Source organism: Miniopterus natalensis, chromosome 10 (assembly GCF_054644295.1).
Source record: "Miniopterus natalensis isolate mMinNat1 chromosome 10, mMinNat1.hap1, whole genome shotgun sequence".
Classification (NCBI taxonomy): Eukaryota; Metazoa; Chordata; class Mammalia; order Chiroptera; family Miniopteridae; genus Miniopterus; species Miniopterus natalensis.
In genome coordinates this window covers 50474474-50499429 of record NC_142090.1, presented here as the reverse complement: position 1 = coordinate 50499429, position 24956 = coordinate 50474474, and the positions used below count along the sequence as shown (strand labels likewise).

General features: G+C 34.9%; 1 protein-coding gene across 1 annotated transcript in view; it reads left to right on the top strand.

Annotated features, from left to right (window-relative positions):
* Positions 1–24956, top strand: part of LOC148092258 (cadherin-related family member 4-like) — a 154063-nt gene that overhangs the window by 114171 nt on the left and 14936 nt on the right. The window contains exons 20-22 of the mRNA XM_087820869.1: positions 166–296; positions 1308–1400; positions 2084–2153. Coding sequence (XP_087676995.1) covers positions 166–296; positions 1308–1400; positions 2084–2153 — 294 coding nt within the window. The remainder of the gene's footprint in view (positions 1–165; positions 297–1307; positions 1401–2083; positions 2154–24956) is intronic.

Genomic DNA, 24956 nt, shown 5'->3' with positions numbered 1-24956 from the left:
GCAGTGTCTGTGGTTTTTTGTTACAGATAAGAATCAGATGATAATCATCCTAATAATATAAAAAGAAACAAAGTCAAATGTGCAAAACACTCTAGTCAGCCTAAACTGTTCATAATTTTGTCAACAGCACTGCTATTAATACTTAATATTTGTTCTATTTCTCAGGTTACTACTTCTGTCCTAATAAAGATTTCATATTATTGGAGCCCTGATAACTGGATTCCCGCAGTGTTAACTCTAACCGGAATTCTTTTTCTGATGTGTCTCTATGCTGTTGCATGGTGCCTCTTCAAAGAGTAAGATTTGAATTACTGCTTCTATTTGAATTCATTTATTGCTCATAAAGTCGGTCAAGCATGCCTTAAAAAACCCAGGGTTGCGGGCTTGATCCCCAGTTGGGAGCATGCAGGACGCAGCCGATCGATGACTCTCTCATCATTGATGTTTCTATCTCTCTCTGTCCCTCTCCCTTCCTCTCTCTGAAATCAATAAAAATTAAAAAAAAAAAAAAAAGGATTAGAAATCCATGATGGGAGGGGAGAGAGAGATTAAGAAAAATGTATTGAGCATTTATTACTTTTATGCTCTACAGATGTTATTGTTGCTGATAAGCACAACAAAGCTGAGAGACATAACAGCATCACTGCTTTAGTTTTGGGTATTAACACAGGATGTTACGATCTTCTGGTTCTAAAGCCAATGCTCTTTCCTTAAGAGATCAATCAAATGGTTTAAGCTAAAACCACTTATCTGGAAAATATCGCAAACTAAGAAAGAGTAATAAGTGGGTTTAAAAACCTGTGCTGAGCCCATTTCCCGTTCTTCTCTGTAATGAATTATTGATCTGAAATTATATACCATGGAAGGGGATGTGTGACTGTGTGCTATTGCCAAGAGGATCATGTAGGAATCATATACAATGCTCAACACAGTATCTGTCCAACTAGAACCTTCTCCCCAGTTACCCCGAAGTCATCTACCACATTCATAGTTTTTTTCTGAATATAGAAATAGCAAAGTAATATGAAATAACTTGAGCATCCAAGGATCTGATATTTTCTTATGGAAATTTTTATTGAAGTGGTTTAAATATACTTTCAGTTCTATATACAAAAGAAGTATTTATTAACTTGCATTTTGTTTAGGTTAAGTTTTATTATTTATGTGTGTCTGTAGTGTTTGTTAACTGGGAAACTTAATGTTATTTGATTAATATCAAAGCAAGGAATTAATTTTGGTAATTTTGATGAAAAAAAGTTTCAGTTTGTAAAACTGTCTCTCTTTTTTCCTTGTCCTTTTATCTACAGTGCTCCTTCCTGTTCAAGATTTTTTCCCCACTGTCACAAGCATCAGCAGAGTCTACCCAGCCTTACTACCAAGGATGCTGGTCAGGTACTAAGGTAGGAACCATCTTGATACTTTACAGAACAAAATTTTAGGCTTGAAGATTGGGGTCCTTTGCACTTTACTAAATTTCAAGTTTAGAGCCATAAACTGTTGATGGACATTTAAAAGGTTTAATTTCACCCCTAAATTCTTTATCAAAGTAATTTTTAAGTAGCCCTATACTCATTCAATAATACTTATTAGCCATGTAATACTATTCTATCAGAGAGCAAACTCATATTTACAGATGAGCATTAAGATCTACTGTTGGTATTCTATTGCCAACTGTTTAATGGTATTACTATTTTCAAGTGAATTTGTTTATTTCACAAAGAGGAGGCATAAATACCACAAGAATGAAACCAAATACAATTTTTTTTCAAGAATCTAAGATGAAATTTATAATTTTTTTTCTTGGAACAGCATCAAGATCTATTGTCTCTATCTAGAAAAATATCTAAAATTAATATAATACAAATAATTTCATTAAGAACATAAGATTATTGTTATTTATTATATAAGAGAGGATGTCAATCACCAATTTAAGGTCTGTTTATAGTATTATGCAGTGCTTGTTTACCAACTTATTTATACAATTAAATTATTGAATCATTTATTATTTATGTTTATATGGACTAAAATATACTTTTGTATTAGAGATTAAAACAAGTACTTCCATTATTTAATGTTTTCATAGCCATGAAAACTTTTTCAATAGTGACCCAAAACCAAGCACAAAGCCAAACTTGCTACCTGGACATCATCAGGTAAGGGCAGAGAGAAAGATCATTTCATAGGTATTACAATACTTACTCTTTTATTTTTAATAGCATGCAGACAGTAAGAAGCACTTGCAAATAAATTACTATAGTAAATGATAACTCATAAAGGCAAATGAGAGGATTTATGTGTATCAGTTGAAAGGGAAAATGGAAACTGAGGGGGGAAAATCTAATATTCAACTTTAAGTGATTGACATTGATGATGTCAGTCTGATATTCCTGTAAAAGTGTACATTGATTGTGGGTACTGGTGAAGTGGCATTCAAATTTCTACTGCTCTTTGTTTTTCCCCTTTTGATATCTGGAGAAAAAAGCAAACAAGAAAATTAGATTACATAGGTAATACAGTGGAGGTGTTACTAAGGATGCCTCTGATGTCTTAGGTATTCAACAACTTATACTACAAGACAAATTCTCTTATAGTGTTTCTTCTAATAAATATTCATTTAGCTATGTTTTATTTAAAATTGGAGTTAAATATTAAAATCAAAGCACAATATTTTACTGAATTACAGAACTAATTTTATGTAAAACTATATTTGGCTCAGTGTCTTCGGATAGGTAAGATATTTTCTAGTCAATACCAAAAAAGGAAAAAGAATTTAAAGTAGTATAAAACATGGTCTTCACTCATGAAGAACCCACATTCCATCTGGAAAAAGATACAAGTAAAATGTTGTAGAGAGTAATGTATGGTAGTATATTAATTTATGCCAATATGCATATCTCCATAGAACATTCCAAGAACAGCAAGGTCCTTATGAGCTAGTCGAGTCAGAGGAAACTTTGTAAAAGAATTACCACTGGGGCTCACATGAAGAAAATGTGTCTTTTTATAGATGGAAAACAGTGGAAAAGAGGTTGCACAGTCTTGAGATTAAGCATGGTGCACAAACTCCAAGTCTTTCACAAGCAGTTTTTCCACCTGGACCAGCTTTCCCTTCTTTGTCTTTCTGACACTTAGGAGCTGAACCCGTATCCTCATTGCCACCCTCTCCAATCCCATTAAGTACTTAGTTAGGTGCATCTATAGAAAGCTACATATACTCCATCATGGCATTTATGACACTGGGTTATAATACATATGTGTCAGTCTCTCTCCATGCTATTATTTTCATCTTCTTGCACTAATAATTTTTTTAAAGAACTCTACTGTGGAGGTTATTTTTCAAAAAACAACCCAATGTCTGAGAGCCTGGAGATGCAATAAGTGAATTGTTTCCCATTTCTTCCTCTCCTACCAGTTTCCTTCCTTCTTCACAAATTACTGCTCTTTGAGGTGTCATTAGTTTTAACAGGAATTGCTGTTATTACTGTTATCTTCAGGTTTATCAATGACATTAATTTCTGGCTCACAGGGTTTATTTCTACTGCTTTTCTTGCCATTTTTCATGGCATATTAAACCTCCACAAAAATGATCCACCGATATCACATAAGATCAGTTCTTTTAACTCCTCTGGATCTACTCTTGTCTTTCATTCTAAATCCAGATATCATCTGCATTTGACTGCACTTAAGCATCAGTATGTTTCTGTTGGAAATGACACAACTATGTATTCTGAACTTACTTCACATTCATGGCCATACTTTAAATGGTAGCTCAATACATCTACACCTGTCTAGTCCCTAATAAATTCACTTTACCAGTTTCAGTGATGACAATTTCAAGGTTTCCTGCTTTCCCAAATCTCTAATACTTTCATCTCTTCTAACTCAGAACTGTGATATCTCATCACAATCATAAAACAAAATTAGATTTTAAAATTCTCTCAGACTCCTAGAACCAAATCCACAAACCTGTCTGCATCAGTACTACATGGCCTGACCTTCCCAAATTCAGAGACATGGCCCCGCTCTTATCTAAGGCCATCCTTCAAGTAATGCTTTGGGTACTTACCTCTCTGGTATTCTCTAGGGGGCAGGGGAAGATCTCTCTCTCTCTCTCTCTCTGTTCTAGATCATTCACATTTCACATTGCCTGACATGACATAATATTCTGATTTCCAAGTGCGTCCCTTAACCCCATTTTTCTCTTCAGTAACCACTCCCTTTCTGTTCTTCTTTATAATAACACCCTTACAGGTGCTACCTAGCCTGGCCATATGTAATTCTTTGCCTACAAATATTTACTCACTCATTCCAAACAAGAGTTGTTCTCCAAAATTTCATTGAAATTGCCCTTTATCCATATCTCCAATGACTGGCTATTGGGGGAAGTTATGGCCTAATTCTGATTTTTCTAAACACATTGTTCAGTAGTTGATAGGAAGGTGCCAGTGCATAGTCTTTTTAGCTGCCCTGGAGACAAAGTATAATAATGACCAGTGTCTTGGATATGCCTGAGTAAAGCTTTAGTATCAACAAGGAAATTGCTAAGAAACTATAAGGAAGCTTTCAATATGCTATAAATATTTATTTAATACATGAATAATAGGATTAAACAAGATAATCATTTTAATCAGTTGTCAAATTTCTTGTTGTATAAAATGACTCTGATAGAGTGAGTGTGAATTACAAAATAGTAATCCTATTAGGAATTTTAAGGTCATTGATAATGTCAACATCTATGTATAGAAATACACATTTAGAATAGAATAATAACTGTAAATTTTCTTCTAGCCATCAAGAGTTTATGATGGACGTGCAATTGATCCTGGTAAGAATGAAATACAATATCAATGTTCCTATGTTTAAAATTGTTCTAAAAGCATGGAAAATATTTCACAATATTAATGAGAAACACTACGGAGTGATTAACCAATGTGCTGGCAAGTTTTAATTAGGCAAACTATGCATAAATTAAGGAAATTATTAATTCTTATTTTTGTTTAAAGGTCAAGTACATTATAATAATAAATTGTTCTACTGTTCAAAAATTTATTATGTAATTTTTCTTAATCACAATTCATGAATTTTTCAGATACTCCTTTTTAAACCTATATTCTGAAAATTCACAAACTCTATCCAAGTAGATTCAATGCTTCTGTTATCTCTCATTAGTCTCCATTGCTACCTAAATAGCCTTAATTAATCACTTTTTGTCTGCCAAGGCAATGCTTAATGCCCCTAATTGGCCTGTTTCTATTCTGCATTTTCTTCAAAAATTTCAAATACTACCTCCACTGCTACTACATAATGATTAAAAATATAGACAACATTATATAAGTATGTACTAACTACTAGGCCTGGTGTACCAAAAAAAAAAAAAAAAAATCTTAATATGCAATTGTCATGAAACCATCAGGAAGAAGGTAATATTATTATTCCAATTTTAACCTATAAGGAAAAAGAGATGTGGGGCCAACTTCATATTGCCAAAATTCCAAATCCTTAGCTAATGAAAACAATCATGCTCTTCAATATACTTAGACATATACAACCACAGATATATGCCATTAATTCTGGGAATATAACACCCTTTGTATAGCTCACTACTCTGTCACGATATGTCATACTTTTATTCTTTTGCAGAGGACTCCATTTTATGTATTCTGTTTACACTACCTTTCTGTTTCATTCCCTTCTGACCTTTTCACTCTTCTTCAATGACTAACTCCTACATGTAAAGCAATACAACTCAGACATCACAATCCCTGGATAACCTTCCTTTGGGCACACCTCCATTGTACTCTTAAAACACTTTTTGCCATATAGAATATCACTGGTCTGTCCTTTTTACTATAAACTTCTTGGAAGATCTTTAGAAATATTAACTGAATGTTTATCCCTACTGTCAACCAAATACTAAGCACTCAAATCTTGTTTGTGTAAGAGGAGATTCAAGGCTGGTAAGCTTTAAGAAGTTAAATATCATGTTTCAAAGAATTAATGACAATGGAAATGAGTAAGCAGGTGTGAACTATTCTTCCCAGAGATTTTCCAGCAGAAGGAAAGAAAGGAACAAGGTAGTAGAACACATGAATATTTCCAAGTAATAGTTAGAAAGTAGTTTTGTTCTAAAATAGGGTAGAGTTGTGCCTATATTTCTCTCTCATGTGTGTGTGTGTGCATATGTATGCATATATTGTGTGTGTACAATGCTAAGATAAAGAGAAATTTTACTGAAATCAGAGATGGAGCAAACAATAGATATTGTATGGTTCAGGTATTAAAGACATAGAAGGAAGAATTTGGGTTGCAGGATAAGATCTAAGTTGGAGTCATAGCTTCATTTAATTTCCATATTATCTTAGAGAAACCACTTGGTCTCTCTGAGTCTTAGTTTCCTCATCTGTAAATAAGAGGTATCATTTTTGTTTAAAAAATGCTGGTGCCTCTGTCCTTCTCACAGAAGTTCTCGTTGACTAGGACTGGAGTGTGTTAAAAACCTATTTGCCCCTTAGGTGATTCTAATGTGTAGCCAGGATTGAGAAGCACTGCTCTACACAGAGAACTGACACTCTTAGTACCTTTCTTGTTCAAGTGCTGATGATTGGGTTAGGATTAGGGTAGGTGGACCCCATCAGAAGGTACAAGTGATGGAAACCTAGAAGGGGAAGGTAAGAGAAGTGAAGCAGGATGAGAGTAAAAGACCCAGTAGCATGAGCGAGTTGTTTATTTCTTGGGTGATAACTGCAATTGAAATGAGGCATCAAAAGTTGGTATGTAAGTAGAGAGAAGCCTGATGTTGGCTGAGTTTGAAATAAAATAGAAAAAAATAAAAACACATTAAGCACATATACTACTAAGCATATATATTACTTACTATTCGTGGTATACTTGGACTATGGCATGTATAATGCAAAATGTATAAGTCTTAACTTTAAATTTAAAAAAATCTAGATAGGAATCATGTATGCCATAGAAAATTTATCAAAAAGACAATTTGATATTCCCATTAAAAATTCAGTAAGTGTATTTAGGAGCAATGTTTTCCTAGATTAAATAATCATAAGAATAATCTAAGATGCTTATTAATTAATAGATTTCTGGTCCCAGCCTCACCAAAGTATCTCCAGGAAGATAGACCTGGAAATGTGTACTTCTAACAAATATATTAAATTACTTTAGTTGTAAAATACCAATCTGAATTACTGCCCAGTCTCTTGATTAATGAACCACAGGATTAATGTAACACATGATGTCACCATCAGAACACAAAATTTAACCTTAAGCTCAATTTAAAAATAAACAATATGGTTTTCTTTGAAGTGCCTAAATAATACATGAACATGATAAAAAGTAAAGTAGTACATAAGAACTTATAATGAAAAGCAACTGCCTTCTACTTCATCCCATGGCACCCCACCATTCACATGAGTCTCAGTTTCCAGAGGAAACTGTAATTTGATTCTAATAATTTGATTCTAAAAGTTGATAAATAGCAAGCCATGTTGTATTGTGATTATATCCATGCTCCTCACTAAAGAACCAAATGATACAGGGAATAATTTTATTTGCTATATTATTGCTCTCCAAACCTTTTTCATTGCACATTTCTATCAGAAAATAAATTGTGAGCACAACCTTAATGTTTGTATTTTTGACACATTATATACAGGTGTCTGTATGAAAAGTACTGTGCTACTATATTATATGCATAAAAAACAGACAAATATGATTTCAAAAAATGAGAAAAATAAAAATAATAAAACTCCCGACAGACTTTCTATGGTAATTGGATTGTCTTGTGCATATCCTGTCGTGTGTGTGCCTAGCCTTGGAGGCCATCACTCTACAGACCTAGTGTTATGAGCTACATATACTACATAAGGGAAGGATTGTTATAATTAAGTTTAAATCATTCTTTTTAATACTTTCTATACATTCTTATAATTAAGACATGTTTTAGTGCGCTTCATATTTGAAATATTACTTTATTTCATTGTTTTAGGTTTTCCAGGAATTATAGTTGACTTTCTGTTTTCTTACTGATCAACAAATAACATGCTTTACTAATTCCTCAAATTAATGTTATTTCTACATGTGCCTATTATAGAGAACCCAATTCTAATACTGCTATATTTTTCCCCCCAAAGACTTCCCTTCTAGAACTTTCCATCTATCCCCGCTATAGAATCTGGTATAAATTTCATAATAATCCCATTTCCATTCTGATAATTTTCTTCACTTTACATTTGACCTCTCGTGTGTGTGTGTGTGTGTGTGTGTGTGTGTGTGTGTGTGTGTGTGTGAAACAGGGGCATTTCTCAATGTTTTTTCATGGCTAGTGAATTCACTGTAGAGTGAATACTTTCAATGTATGCCAACTCACCATACTGTGTTTCCTTTAGTTAGAAAAAAAAAATCACTTGTCTGTATTTGTTCACCATGGTCTCTCCCATTTTTTCATGTCTTTGTGAATAATTGTGACATTTATATTGAAAAAAAAGAAATTAGTAAAAGTGAAAGTGTGTGTTAAGTATACCAAATGTGCTATTAAAATGTATCATTTTACTCCCATTTCAAGGGAAAGGAAGATGAGTGATTCCTAATATAAAATGCCAGAATACAATCTACATAGAAATTGAACCACCACACCTCCATATAATGTTTATTAAATGAGTGCCACAAATTCTAGGAATGCAAGTCCCATATTCAATGTTAACTGCTTTCTCAATGTTGATCTGTTATTTCTTGACTCCCTCTCTTCCCACAACCATTCTGATGTTTAATTAGTTTCTTTATTCAGGGTGTTCATGAGATAAAGCCTTGCAGATCAGTAACTGCATATAACAATATGCGTACCAGATGAAAAAAAATGTTCCTTCAATCAGCAGTTGACAAAAATTCCTAGACCACTGAACACTTTTTGTATGTATCAAGCACATGCCTAAAATCATTTAATGGTCACATCCATTGTAGGAGGTAGGCACTATATTTGACAGCTCCGTTTTGGAAATAAAGAAGTGAGGCAGAAGAGGTCAAGTAACTTACGTACCATTAGGTGGCTGGTAAATGGTGGAGACAGGAAACAGATCCCAGTGGTTTGGATACAGAGCCTGCAATCCCAGTCTCTTTGAGATGACATTCAGTAGATATTTGTTGAATGAATAAGTGAAGGAGGATTAGGCTAAGGATTCACAATATTGTTTGGGTGTGCATGTGTGTGTACCTAGTACGTGTATATTTTGTATCATTTTCTAATCTTTCAAACAGATGTGACAGTTGAGAGAAGAATTCATCAGCAAGATAAGCTAAGCATTCAAGAGCATAGGGTGGACTCTGCTTGGTTTATTCGGAGGGAGTCAAGAAAATTCATTGGTGGAGTGGAGCAGCATTCAATATATGTTTCCTATGATGTTTTAAGGGAGATAATTTTATTAACCTAAAGATCTCTCCCTAATCTCCTTGTTCATGTTATAAATAATTTGAAATACTGTTAATTATTGTTGATTCTGATGTCTAGCAGTAATCTGCTTTTTATCAGAATCAGAATACCAAAATCAATGAAGATTTTTTGAAATGTATATACACCTGCTGAACCAATGATTAATGATAAAAGTTATTTCCCCCAAATATTACAATTATAAAATATTTCTCATTCTATTATCTTTTATTGGTCAAATTGTGCCTCCAATAGTTAACAGTCATTCAAGTTTTTATAAATATTTTAACAAAGTTTTTTTCTTCTTTTTCTTCAGTGACAGGAATGCAATATCTTTTCAACAGTCAGACAAGTGAAGTCAAGATGTTGAGCAATTAAGAAAAGAAAGTGATTCCAATGGAAGACATTTGACTTTAACCAGAATAAAGGTCACCATATCTTCATGTCACTTGCTATATTTGAAAAGGCCTTTTGCAAATACAGCTTTTAGCAATAAAATAGTACCTAATTTTTCAAAATAAGGGGATATTTTGTGTAACCTGTCACATATCTTTATAGGTCTGACTTTTACTGCTGCAATTATGCTAAGGTTTGCTTGCTGTAGAGATGTTTGTTTCTAGTTTAAAAATTTACAATGATAGACTAATACCAATAGAAAAATAAATTGATTATTCCAGTTGTGTTCAGACTGCATTCATAGTTCGATAACTAACATTAAAATAAGACATTTAAAAATAAAGATCATTCATGTGAAATGTGTAAATTAAAAGAATCCAATATCGTGAAATAAGACTGAATTCTTTATTAGACTACTCAGAGACTGGATTTGTTGTCTCTTTCAAAAGACAACATCAAATATCTAAGTGGCAAACAATTTCATACCTTTTCAACAATGAACTAGACCATATTCTTACCTAATTCCAATATCCTAACATACCTCAAAATCTTTAGAGTTCTGCTGAAAAAACAGTAGCAATATTGAAGTAACAAAAAGCAACTTTGCATTTGCTGAGATTTTCCCCAAGTGTACATCCCAAGTCAGGTAGCGTCTTAAGTCAGATTCCCTGGAAAACAATTCTCCGGCAGCCATTGGCTTGCAGGAGTGCCTTGGGAACCAACGCCTGCAGCGGTGAGAGAAGGCTGAGGCCGGAGTAGAACTGTGACACAGCTGCAGCAGAGGAACCATCTGTGGTTCTAGCCTAGAGCGAAAGGAATAAAAAATATGCAGTCAGGAAGGGAGATGTGAAATAGCAGTTGTTGCTTCAGGCCAGCAGCAGCATCAGAAGTCTCTTTTCTGCTTGCGTCCATATACTGAGCCAGCTCAACAGGAAACAAACAGCCTTTCTCTTCCTCCAGCACCTGGATACCCCGTTTCCAAAGATGTGAGCTGAGGCAGAAATGTCAGTGCAACAGCAATGAAAGACAGGGGTCGGGACCACCAGCTCACGTAGCTAACAAGTCCTCTGGCACTGAACACGCCTGATTCCAGATGTACTTCTGCTTTACCCTGAATTGTTGGCTCCACCCAATCAAGGTTTTCACTTGATTGGTTTGATAGAACCTGGCTCATGAGGAGCAGCTGTAGCCACTTGGTGACTTAGTATTCCATAGTCAGGTAGTTTATTTCTAGCACACCAGAAGCTGTTTATTATTTTTATGGGGTTTTTTTGGTTTTATTTGTGTGTTTTTTTAAGTGGTGTAGAGCTCTCTTTTGTAGATGGCATGGCCTTGCCACTAAAACCTGTGGGTTTACACTATCATTCTTTTATTGGGGTTTTCCCTAAAATCCATATGATTCCTTTCTCACCGGAGTCCTTTAGTATTGTAGATAGATGCCTGCTAGGTCTCATGGCCCAGGAGGAAGGGCAGCTTACCCTGTAACCTAAATTTGTAGCAGAGCCCTTTCCAGCTCTGAACCCCATTCAAATTTGTTAGCTTTTAGTGTCACCTAATAGATCAGTGCACTGTTATTACCAGGTGTTGCCCTTCCATCTTAGTAAGTGGGAAGTACAAAGTGAAACAATTTCCTTTATTTTAGAAGGAATGTCCCAGTTACCAAGGTCTTCAAATTTCCTACCACTTTTTGCTCATCTATACAATTACTATAATGACCTAGATACAATGAAACATTGCGATGTTATGTCCAGTTAATCCTGGATCCTTCAGATGATATTATGACAAAAAGTGAGGGAATCAACCTAAATCTGAGCAAGACCATAAATATGTATTACTGTCTATTCTGTGAATATAAACCCATTTTTCTCTTATGCATAAAAATGATATATTCACCAAAGAATATATAGTATATATTCTTTATACTATACTGTGTCCCAAAAAATGTATACACACACTTTGAATAATTATAAAGGCAGTGTTTATTAAAATGCATTTCATTTTCAAAATTCAGCTATCAGCTTTTAAAGTATGTATACATTTTTGGGACAACCTGTATTTACCTGAGTCTGTATTGATCTGCTCTAGTAGAGTTGCTGTATCTAGCCCAGAAGCTGAAATTGGGGCTACTTCTTGGTTGAGTTTCAGTTTTCTCCATCCACAAGACACCATCTAATTTTTGTGGAGGAAAGGCTTGTGAATTAAATGGGACTTTTATGTGGACTATCATCATCATTTATATCTTTAAGGGTAGCACTAGTTCCTGTCATGTTCCATTTACTCCTAGATCATGCTATTGATTTGTTCTTGTTGTTTGTATGTTTGTTTGTTTGTTTTATTATTTACTATCTTTCCTATGGAGGGGCAGTTTCAGAAACTAACTTCTGGCCTTTTCAACAGATCAAGGAACTAATGATGTGGTTCTTCCAACAACTTAGTATGTCCATTCCAATTATATGTCTGGGCTTCATGGAAATGCTCACCAGATGGAGTGTGAGCTGAGTGGACTAACAGTGAAGGAGACTTGGGTGGGGACTTCATTTATTTTTACCTGGCCTCCACTAGCCCTAAGTCTGAGGCCATGGCAATGCTTCAGACTGAACAAGTCAATTTCAACTTGAACCCTGTATCTAACAGTTGTTAAAATGTCTGATATTCCCTTTTTGACAGTGATCATTTATAGAAGAAAATAATCTAAGTTTCTCTTGGGGAAAGGCTACTAGAAGGATTATTGCCACATACATATTCTGTAGTATTAATAGGTAATTTTCCTCTTCATGAGGACCCAGATGCTCCATCTGAGTCTTCAAAATATCTCAGCTTTGGGATCAAAATTTTTATTGGGATAGCTCCTTAAATCTCCAGATTATGGATCTCTGAATGCTCTTAATTGTATAAATTGTGAAATGCCCTAATTGACTGTATATGGAATCATGTGTCCTAGTAACCATTTCCGTAACTCTGTGTGACAGACATTTTCAGCTGCTACTCTGACCATGTTGCTTGTTGCAATGTTTCTTGTTTCAGACTCATAAATACATAACTTTTCTCATTTTGGTATCCTATTATCTTCCTTGCAATCAGAGTGCACAATCCTGTAACAGAAACTCCTACTATCAGCTCTGGCCCACAGAAAAGAGCTACTCTCACCAGTGGATTCCTTATTGATTTAGCAAATTCAGTGTTCTCTGGGCCCTTTTGTGAAGAATAGCTGTTTGGGTTTTTTTGTCCTTACACATATATAATATCTCCTTTAGAATGCCATTTCTGTGAGCCATTTGATCCATCTGCTATGAACATTCTGCAATTATTACTTCATTTAGTGTGGCTCTTTATTTTTCTAAGTTTCCAGGAACATGTTACCCATGGTTTTTTTGAGATTATTCACCAGTCATACTGATAAATTCTCCATTGTCAATTTCATGTTCCAGAACTGTAGATCAACTAACCTCAACACCCTCAGGATTTAGTGACATATACACTCTTGCAACTTGTGCTGGTACATGCAAGCTGAATGTTATGGACTAAGTATTTGTGATTACCTAATATTCATATATGTTTAAACATAATGCCTGATGTGATATTGTTAGAGATGGGATCTTTAGAAAGTGATTAGGTCATGAGGGTTTAGATCTCATGAATGGGAATAGTGCTCTTATATAAGAGACCCCACAATATTAAATAAGTTTCAGGTGTACAGTTCTATAATACATCATCTGTATGTTGTACTGTGTGCTCATCACCCCAAGTCAAGTCTTCCATCACCATTTGTTTGATATATAATGTTATGTTAGCATCATGTGATGTTATTCAACTATTAAAATATTTTATTTGATTACAACATCTTTGACAAATATGTAAAAGTTTGTTAGTTTTAAACAGCAACACAAAACTGTGAAGGATGGAAGAGGAGATAGCTGGAAAATGTATTACTCTGTGGAAACATGTCGTGTCAAATCTTAAACTTTGTTCAAGAGAGATTCACAGCTAACATATGCCATCTAGTGGCTAAAGAAACTTCACTTATAAATTTTTGATAACACTTTTTTTATTTCTTAGTACTCTACACTTCTTAGTTTACTTTTATGAACCTTTATAAAGTCACCCTGTGAGAAAAATTCTATTGAATTTTCAGTTTTCTTATCCTTAAACTATTTAGAAAGCAGTCTTATGCATAAAACATTTTAAGAAAGTTAAAATGATTTTGTCATTTAATCATAATGTAATCTATTGAAGTATGAATTTTATTCCCCCCCCCAATATAACTCAACAATAAGATTTATCAAACCAGATACCATTTTATCCTATGACACAGTAATACAGATATACATTTAGGGTGATAAGCTAAATAAGGATTTCAAAATGTTATGTCAGGAAAAAATCTATAAACTACACCAGTTTCCAAACTATGCTTCTATTTTTTAATATAGAAAACTTAAAAGCTTTTAAGTTTAATTTTAATGTAATTTCCTGCCATGTCTTTCTTTACAACCTGTGCAACTGCCTTAATTGTCTAACACATATCACACCTTCAGATCAAAGCATTAACCATCCTCATTCTTCCAGCCTCACATTTGTGAGAGGGAAATTTACAGTCCTTTGTCAGATAGAACTTTTGAATTATTTTCTTCCAGTCTATGTCCTGTCTTCTCATTCTCTCAACATTGTATTTTTCAGAGCAGAAGCTTTTAATTTTAATAAAGTCCATGTTATCAATACTTTCTTTCATTGATCATACCTTTTGTGTTGTTTCTGAAACATCATCATATCCAAGGTTATCTAGATTTTCTCCTATGTTAATTCCTCAGAGTTTTATATTTTAGAATTTTACATTTACATCTATGATTTAATTTGAGTTACTTTTCATGAAGGGTGTAACGTCTGTGCTAGAATCTTTTTTTCTTTTTTGCATGTAAGATGTCCAGTTGTCAGGTCTTCTACCAATCACACTGTCTCGATTACTGTAGCTTTATAGTACATCTTGAAGTTGGGTGCTGTTAGTCCGCCAACTTTGTTACTCTTCTTTAGTATGTGTTGGCTGTTGTGAGTCTTTTGCTTCTCCATATAAACTTTTTTTTTCTTTTCTAAATATACCTTTATTGATCTCAGAGAGAGGAAAGGAGAGGGAGAGAGAGAGAGATAGAAACACCAATGATGAGAGAGTCATTGATCGAGCCCACAACAGGCCAATGCTCAACTGCTGAGCCACGCCCGGCCAGGCGCTTCTCCATATAAACTTTAGAATCAGTTTGTTATATCCATAAAATAACTCACTGGAATATTTACTAAGATTGCATTAAATCTATAGATCAAGTTGTAAGAACAGACATTTTGACAATATTGAGCCTTTCTATATATGAATATAAAATACCTCTCTACTTATTTAGTTTTTTTGTACCATTCATCAGAGTTTTGTAGTTTTCCTTATAAATTTTGTACATGTTTTACCAGATTTATACCTACATTTTTCATTTTGGAAGGTGCTAATGGAAATGATATTGTTTTTAATTTCAAATTTTACATGTTCATTGATGGTATATAGGAGAGCAATATTGGCTTTTGTCTACCACCCTTGTATTTTGCAGACTTTTTATAATCACTTATAAGTTCCAAACGTTTTTTGGTAAATTATTTCATATTTTCTACATAGATTATCATGTCATCTGTGAACAAAGACAGTTTTATTTCTTTCTTCCAAGTCTTTATACCTTTTATAACCTTTCTTATGTTACTGAATTAGCAAAGACTTTCAGTATAACACAGACCATAGTATGGGGAAGATGTGGGGAGGTAGGGATTGGGTGGAGGGGGGAAAGGGAGAAAAGGAGAGACATCAGTAATGCTGTTGACAATAAAAAAAACAAAAGGAAAGGAGGGGTGAGAGGAGACATTCTTGACTTGTTCTTGAACTTAGTAGAAAAGCTTTGAGTTTCTTACCATTAAGTATGATATTAGCTAAGGTTTTTGTAGATGTTCTTTACCAAGTTGAGGAAGTTCCCCTCTAATCCTAGTTTGTTGAGAGTTTTGCAATGAATGGGTATTGAATTTTGTCAAATGCTTTTTCTGCATCTATTGATACAATAATATGATTTTTCTTCTTTAGCGTGTTTATGTGATGAATTACATTAATTGGTTCTTTAGTGTTGAACCAGTCTTGCATAGCTGGGATAAATACTACCTGGTCATGATGTACTTCTTTTTATACATTGAGGTTTATTGGCAACAAATTCCTTCCATTTTTGTTTGTTTGAGAAAGTCAGGGTAATTTTTTAGGCTACAAAATTTTAGTTTGGTGTGTTTTTTCTTTTCTTCTAAACACTGTAAATATTTTACTCTCTTCTTGCTCACATGGTTTCTCAGGAGAAGTCAGATGCTATTCTTATCTTTGTTCCTGTATAAGTAAGGTGTTTTTTCCCTTGGGCTTCTTTCAGTATTTTTCTTTTTCTTTGTATATAATTTGAAAATAATATGCCTACATATAAATTTTTTAAATTTATTGGAGTGAAATTGGTTAATAAGATTATACAGTTTCAAGTGTACATTTCTATGATACATGATCTGTATATTGCATTGCATGCTTATCACCCAAAGTCAAATCTTCTTCTGTATTTGACCCCTTTGCCCTTTACTACCCCATCTCTCTTCTCTCTGGTGACCAACATACTGTTGTTTATATCTGTGTGTTTTTGTTTGTTTGTTCATTTGTGGTTTTCAACTTTATATCCCACATATGAGTTAAATCATATGGTTCTTAGCTTTTTCTGTCTGACTTATTTTGCTCAGCATGCTATTCTTAAGGTCCATCCATGTTGTCACAAATGGCAGCATTTCATCTTTTCTTATGGCTGAGTAGTGTTCCATAGTATATAGGTACAACATCCTCTTTACCCAATCATCTATTGAAGGACACTTTGGCTATCTCCATGTCTTGGTCACTGTGAATAATTCTACAGTGAACATAGGGGTGCATATATTTTTGTGAATAAATGTTTTCAAATTTTTTGGATAGATACCCAGAAGAGGGGTGGCTGGGTCAAATGATAAGTCTATTCTTAATTTTTTTAGGATCCTCCATAATGACTGTACTAATTTACATTCCCACCAGCAGTGAATAAGGGATTTTCTCCATAGCCTCTCCAACACTTTATTACTTGTCTCGTTGATAATAAGCCACTCAGGATATGAGGTGGTATGTCATTGTAGTTTTGATTTGCATTTTCCTAATAGCTAGTGAAGTTGTACATCTTTTTATATATCTGTTGTCCATCTGCATGTCTTCTTGGGAGAAATGTCTGTCCAGGTTCTCTGCTCATTTTTTAATTGGATTGTTTGTTTGGTGTAGAGTTGTATGAGCTTTTTATATATTTTGGATATTAATCACCTATGGAGCTGTTTGCAAATATCTTCTGCAATGGAGGTTTTCTAGTGGTAAATTCCCTCAGCTTCTGTATATCTGGAAAAGTCTTCATTTATCCTTCATATCTATATATTTTTAAAATATATCTTTATTGATTTCAGAGAGAGGAAAGTAGAGGGAGAGAGAGAGATAGAAACATCAATGATGAGAAAGTCATTGATCGGCTGCCTCCTGCACGCCCTCAACTGGGGATAGAGCCCGCAATCTGGGCATGTACCCTGACTGGGAATCGAACCCTGATCGCCTGGATCCTAGGTCGACACTCAACTGCTGAGCCACGCCCAACCGGGCATATCCTTCATATCTAAAAAATAATTTTACTGCATATATTATTCTTTGTGGGTGATTTCTTATTTTCAGCAGTTTGAATATTTGGTTCCACTTTGTCCTAGCTTGTAAGGCTTCCTGAGAAGTCCGATAATAATCTAATGGGTTTTCCTTTATAGGTTGCTTTCTTCTTTTCCCTGACTGCCATGAGAATTTTTTCTTCATTAGTTTTTGACAGTTTTAATACAGTGTGCATTGGAGAGGGCCTTTTTGGATTGATGTAATTAGGTGTTCTATGTGCTTCTTGGATTTGAGGATCTAGCTCTTTCCATAGGTTTAGAAATTTCTTGTCAACCATTTGTTTGATTATGATCTCTGTTCCCTCTCCCTCTCTTCTTCTTCCAGTATGCCTACTTTTCTTATATTGCTCTTTCTGGCAGAGTCAGATAGTTCTCATAGAGTTCTTTTTTAAAAAAAAAATTCTCTTTATTGTTGAAAGTCTTACAGATGTCCCCTTTTCCCCACATTGACCCCCTCCTTCCTACTCCCGCCCCCTCCTCAGGCCTTCACAGCACTATTGTCTGTGTCCATGGGTTATGCATATATGCATTTATGTTTTTTGGTTAATCTTTTCCTGTCCCCCATTCCCTCTGAGAATCCTCAGTCTATTGCATTCTTGCATGTCCATGTCTCTATTTTGTTTGTCAGTTTGTTTTATTCATTAGATTTCACATGTAAGTGAGATCATGTGATATTTGTCTTTCTCTGACTGGCTAATTTCACTTAGCATAATACTCTTCAGGTCCCTCCATGTGACCAGTAATAAGCTATCAGAAAGAGAAGCTAAAAAGAAAATCCCCTTTACCATTGCAACAACAACAGAAAAATAAGATACTTAGGAATAAGCTTAACCAAGTTGGTAAAAGACCTGTATTCAAAAAACTACAGAACACTGAAAAAAGAGACAGAAAAAGACATAAATAAGTGGAAGAATATACTTTGATCATGGATTGGCAGAATTAACATAATTAAAATGTCCATATGATCCAAAGTAATCTATAGATTCAATGCAATGCTTATTAAAACACCAAAGGCATATTTCACAGATCTAGAATAAATCCTTCAAAAATTTAAATGGAACCAAAAAAGATCCTGAATAGCCACAGCCATCTTGAGAAAGAGGAACAAAGTTGGAGGGATCACAATACCGGATATCAAGCTATACTACAAAGCCACTGTAATCAAAACAGCCTGGTACTGGCACAAGAACAAGCTGTCTTCCCTTTCCTGTCTCAGTTCCCCAATATTTCTGGTCTTTATCTCAAAATTAACTAGCTATCCTTGAATTCTTGTCTCACTGTCTTCTTTGGGCATTCCCTTCATTAAGACAAATTCTGTTCAGAAGTCATAAAAGATATTCTGTGTTTTATCGTTGGTTAATGAAAAAGTTATAAGGAATTTATGGTTTGTATTAAAATTTCAAAGAAAAACTGATGTGCTTTAGATAGTGTATAAAACCTAAGAAAAATAACTTGTAACTTAATGCTGCTGACCTTGCTAAGTGGTTCTATTGCGGATGGAAGAAAAAAAAATCTCTTACTTTCTCATATTGGAATCATTCAACCTGAAAGCCCTCCCCTATGCTTCACAGTACTTTCCCTTCCTAAGAATGTTACCTCTGGCTCTGCTGAATCCTCCTCAGGAATCAACATCCCACCCGAATCAAGTTTTCCAACCATAATAGTTTTCTCATCTACATATTTTACTTAGATATTGTTGTTCATCAAGTTTTCATCAATTACTTCAGTAAGTTTTCTGTCCCAACAATCCATTATTATCATAAATTTCTTGAAGCCAGTGAGTTTCTAATTTCCAATTACTCTAATCCCTACATTAAAGGCATGGAAATGCTAAGCAAAAATCAATGAATTATGTGACGTAACCAGGCTCCTTTATGTTCACCTTAAGTCCAGATACAGCATGCACCATAAAAACGCGTATGTTCTTTATTCCCCACCAAATCTATCTCTAAAAGGTTTAATGAGCAAGTAGAAAGTTAATAAAGGGTTTGTGCATGAGTGTGTGTGTCCCACATTATACAAAACTCTCCCAGCATCTCAATATTCCACTAATGTCTTAAGCAAGACTGTCTCTCACCTTCACTTCCTTGTCCTTGCACAAACATTTTTTTCTGCCAATTGTCTCCTTTTTCCCTCTGGCTATGTTCTCCTCTTCTTCCCCATATCTAGTGTTCTTATTGTGATGTGTCCATACTTATTTATTTATTTATTTATTTATTTATTTATTTATTTACTTATTTATTTAAGGGTTTGTTAACCCTCACCCAAGGATATTTTTTCATTGACTTTTAGAGAGAGTGGAAGAGAGAGAGAGATGTGAGAGAGATACATCGATTGGTTACCTCCCACATGTACCTGGACCTGGCTGAGGGACCCCAGACATGTGCCTTTGACCGGGAATCGAACCTGTGACCTTCTGGTGTGTGGGCTGATGATCTAACCACGAAGTAACACTGGCCAGGGCTGTCCATACCATTTTATTTAGAGCAACTTAGCTTTCTCTTTCATGACCCTGCTGGTACCAAAAAAAAAAAAAAAGTATTTTTTGTTTTTTAATTCATCTTTGAATCATTACCTCGCCATATTCTCCTGAGGACTTTTACAAAACAACCCTACTCATGTTCCGATATCATAAAAACAAATGTTCTCTGCACTTTAGCTTTAAAGTCTATAGGAAATTCATACCTCGTGGGCAGTGGAGGATTCATCAGGATTTGGAAAGCTTGAAAGTTATATGACTGCTGGATACTTTTTTTTTCTTCCCAAAGATATTTTTCCATTGCTTTTCAGAGACTGTGGAAATGTGTGCGTGGGGGGGGTGGGGAGAGAAATGGATGTGAGAGAGAACATCTATTGGTTACCTCCCATAGGCTCCCTGACCAGAGCAGGGATCAAGCCTGCAATTGAGGTTGTGCCCTTGTCCAGAATCAAACCCAGGACCCTTTCGTCTGAGAGCCAATGCTTTAACCACTGAGCAAAACCGCTAGGGTTTATTGCTATTTTTAGACTAAAAATTATTCTTAAGAACCATGCATATTGTTTTGAATATAGATCTACATTGATGCTTCTGATATTGTGCCTATATAATATTCTTTCTTATGCACTCATCAAATTTTATTTATTCATCTAGTTATATACAGGGATGTTGCCTGAAATTAACACACACAGTGCAGAAAAAAATGTCTGTGTATATATACTTTAATGCATTTGTGCAAGAATTTCCCTTGGTGAAATATTTCTCAGGAAAAATATTGCAGGGTCTTGGGATATAGACAATTTTAATTTTCCTTAATAGTTCAAATTTGTACTCTATAATGGCTTCCCAAACTTATTCTTCCACTTCACAGCCTCATAAATATTGACTTATCCAAAATTGCATTATTTGTTTATATGATGAGTACTGATTTCTCATTTTTTTCCATATCATAGAAGAAAAGTATTTTTATTAGAAAAATTTTAACATGGATTTTTCATTTTTTTAAAAACTTTTATTTCTCTTATTACTAATGAAGATGAGCATCTCTAATCATACTTATTGACAATTCTTATTTCCTCTCCCATGAAATATGTATTTACATAATTTACCTATTGTTTCCATGAGATTTTAAGTTTTCTTCTTGTTAATTTTTAATATTTCACTTCCTATTCTCTATATACATGTCAAATTCAAGTCTAGATTCTGGTAATATCTTTTAACATGTCTCTGTACATCTGCAAAAATGATCTTTAAAAGAAAATTTTATTTTGATGTACTCAAATTTGCTAAATTATCATTTTATATTTTGTGGTTTCTGATATGTTTATGAAACTTTTCTATTTTATTTCATTTGGGGGGATTCTTTCTCATTTAGATTTTAAACACTCTGGGAAGTACTTTTTCAAAGGTAAGATGTAAGGAAACAACTTTTTTTCATCCTATTGTAATCCAGTTTTCCCAAAGTCATTTTTCTTAGTGAATCTGATTTTTTAGGTTTCACATATTGTATAGTAAGTTCACATTCTGCTATTGACTCAAGATTCAGCATCCTAACAGTTGTGCTTTTGAGGACACAAGCCTTTAGTGTTATCTTGTCCCTGTAGGCTATAACTCTGCACTCGTTTCTCTGCTAATCAACAAATAGCTGATTAGAAACTATGAGGGAAATTTCTCCTTTGGAGCAACTATATCCTTCAAAAGACATGCTCTTTGAACCACTGTTTTTAATAACCATAACATCACAAGAGCGAAAACTCATGTCTTTCAAAAAATCCCATGGATCATACTACTCCACAGTTCTCCGTCAGTGTGATTTACTTTACTCCCCCAAAGGTGCAATTTCTCAGGAGAGTCAACATCATGGTAGAACAAAAAAGCATTTGTTCAATTATGATTTTTGAATTAGATTTCTGAGAACAGTAAATTGAATGAAATGTTTTTCCTTTAAAGATAAAAACATTTTACCTGTTAAGACCTGGGCTTATGTGTCAAGAGTTAAGCTTAGAAATAATAAGGTTCATACTGTGAAGTCTTAAAAGAAGAGATACAGAATGTGATATAAAAGAATTCTCATCACATAGAGACCATGTGATGAGCCTGCTAATTTTTAACATCATTGTCAATAACTACAGCAGGCAATAGATGGGTCAAAAAGCCATGGAGACATTCCACTGCCATCCTTTCCTACATACAAATACTAGCTACAGGGGCTCAGGTCATTTCAGTTTGGGATCTGTTAAACTTTACTTGAATCATATTACGTTGGTTTGACAAAGTCACATGGGCGGAATCAGAGTTGTTTCAGTGTCATTTTCATACATGATGTTATCCATGGCACATAAAACCAAAATGACAGTGGGGTGAGACTGGCTGCACCATCACCATCTGATTAGCAAGGCTTCCTGAGCCCTTTCCTTTTTAGTCACTGGGCCTGGTTTGACTTACCAGGGGACTCAGAACCTCCAAGTTTGAAGTGCTCAGTTAGCTGGAGCTGTACAAAACACCCCACCAGGCCTTGGCCCCTTTTAGAAAGAATTTAGTTGCTTCAGGTAGGTGTCACCCTTGTGCTGGGAAATTGCCTCTCCTTGTGCAGCCATCACCATCTAAATGATCACCAAAGCTGTGACTTTCCCTTTTCCTCTGGGATTCTACACTGCTTTTGCTAGACAGCACACAGAAGGACATGGGAGTCACCTCTCCACGCGGGGCAGCTCCCGAATGGAAGGATTCAGTCTGGGCTTTATGAGCAGTGACAATATGAACATATGACACATCAATTCCAATTGCACATGCAACAGTGGAAACTACACCTAATAGCCCCCAAGGCTTCATCTAGGAGGCGTTTTCATTTTCCTTTTTCACTGCAATTTGCCCGAATCCAATCAGTTGACTCTAAGGGTGTTTTTGCTTCTTAAGAACACAGATCAAGGGGTTTAAACGCACTTGTCAAAAGTTACAGCCACAGCCGCTTGGAGATAAGGCTATTCTTCTACTGGACAATGGGAAGTGCTGGGAGTGGGGAGGCTACAGGAGACCAGTGGGGAAGAATCTTCTCCTTTGAGCCCTAGCTCCATGCTGGGCACTTCCTCCACCCCAGTGCAACCTCCGGTTTTCTCAAGCAGCAAGTCCAGGGACACTTTCCTGCCCTACCCAGCAGAAACATGGCTCATCCTGCAGCTCTCGGTGCACTAGCCACCCCTGTGCTTAGCAGCCCCTCTTGGGTGGACCCACGTCCAGTGTGATTTGGGTGCCTGTAGTCAACAGAGCTAAAAAGACTGAGTTCTTCTCCTCCCTAAAGTTCCCAAGCAGTTTTTTTTTAATTCAATTTCTAGTGATTTTATTTTCCATTTTTTTAAAACTTGTTTTTCCTCTTGTAACATTGGTAAATGATCAAGGATTATGACAAAAAGCTGGAATAAATGTTAATGTTGCCCCCCCCCCCCAATCAAAAGCCTGCTTTTCTGCATGTCTGCCTCTTTTGGCTATTTATTTGCAACAATTTAATAGAACAACGACAAATAAAAGTAACTTTATTTATTTACATAGATTATAAGCATAAAATAAGTGTGAAACATGACACAAAGCACTTTTGGCTGTTTGAAAAGGGATTATCATATTCTGGTAATTATTTATGGTTTCAGGAGGTTACTTTGAGTCAGTTCCTTCATCTTGAATGATATTTTGTGTTCTGTTTTTACTTTTGCTTTTATTTAACTCTCTAACACAATGCTTCTTTATGGTTCCATGAGGATGGGCCTTGAAGGCCTCCAACTGTAGAATAATAATTGACGGAGGGCCTGGTGTCTGTGTTCTGAAATGTGTCACTCAGTGTGTATGTGCCCCGGTCACACTTCCAAGGGCTGCTCCCAGCCAATGTCCGAGGCAGCAGGGATCTTAAGAAAGACCCACTCCTGGAAGACAAGGGACTCCTTGAACCATGGATTTGGTTCATGGGCTCTCCCAAGACCTTGCTGAAATTTTCAACTGCATAGCATTTTCCTTTGTTACCTAATAAGAAACTATTTTTTCTTCAATTTATGATTTTGTCTGATCAATAATTACTAATATGGCAAACATATGTAGTTTTGTTCTGACATCATATTTTATGTAATGCCTTCTCATTTTCTGTTTTTGCCCTTTGATCTTTCATTGCATAATCCCTGTGTATGTACACATTTTCAGAACTGAATGGTTTATATATTCATTTAGTGGTTACATTTTAGCTGTAAGATATAAAACATTTACATTTCTAATTACTTATACAACGTGGATTGAATCTCTCCTATGAACAATAATGACATTATTAATGCATTTCACTTTTCCTACTCCTCTGTACCTTTCAATTTTAGTTAATTGTATTAACTTTTGGTGCTTACCTTTATAACCTCTTTTATTTGATGTGTTATTAATTAACTAATGTGTAATCCTTGCAATAAGACATAAGGAAAAATCTTTCTTTTACAAGTTCTATCTTCCCTTCTTCCTTTTATTATTAATATTATCTCTATATAATCAGTAGAGATATTTACAGACTGTTCTGAATTGGAATTGTCAGTTATGTTGGTCTAACTACTAGAGTAAAAGATGTCAATACTTGGCTCACTTTTGTTCATCATGAGATAGCCAGGATTGGTTTTACATATCTGAATTTAAAAAACACACCTTAAAAACAAACAAACTAAAAACAAAACAAAATAAACACACACACATACACACAAAACAAACAACCCCAAAACAATACACACACAAAACTAAAATCAAGTATGTGATATAATCATTGCCTGACACATTGGACAATAGGCAGTCCACTGCAGAGATGCCTGAGGGACAAAAAACAAAGCCAGTCAGTCCTGCAATTGCCACAGCTCACTGTCTGGAATTTCAGTC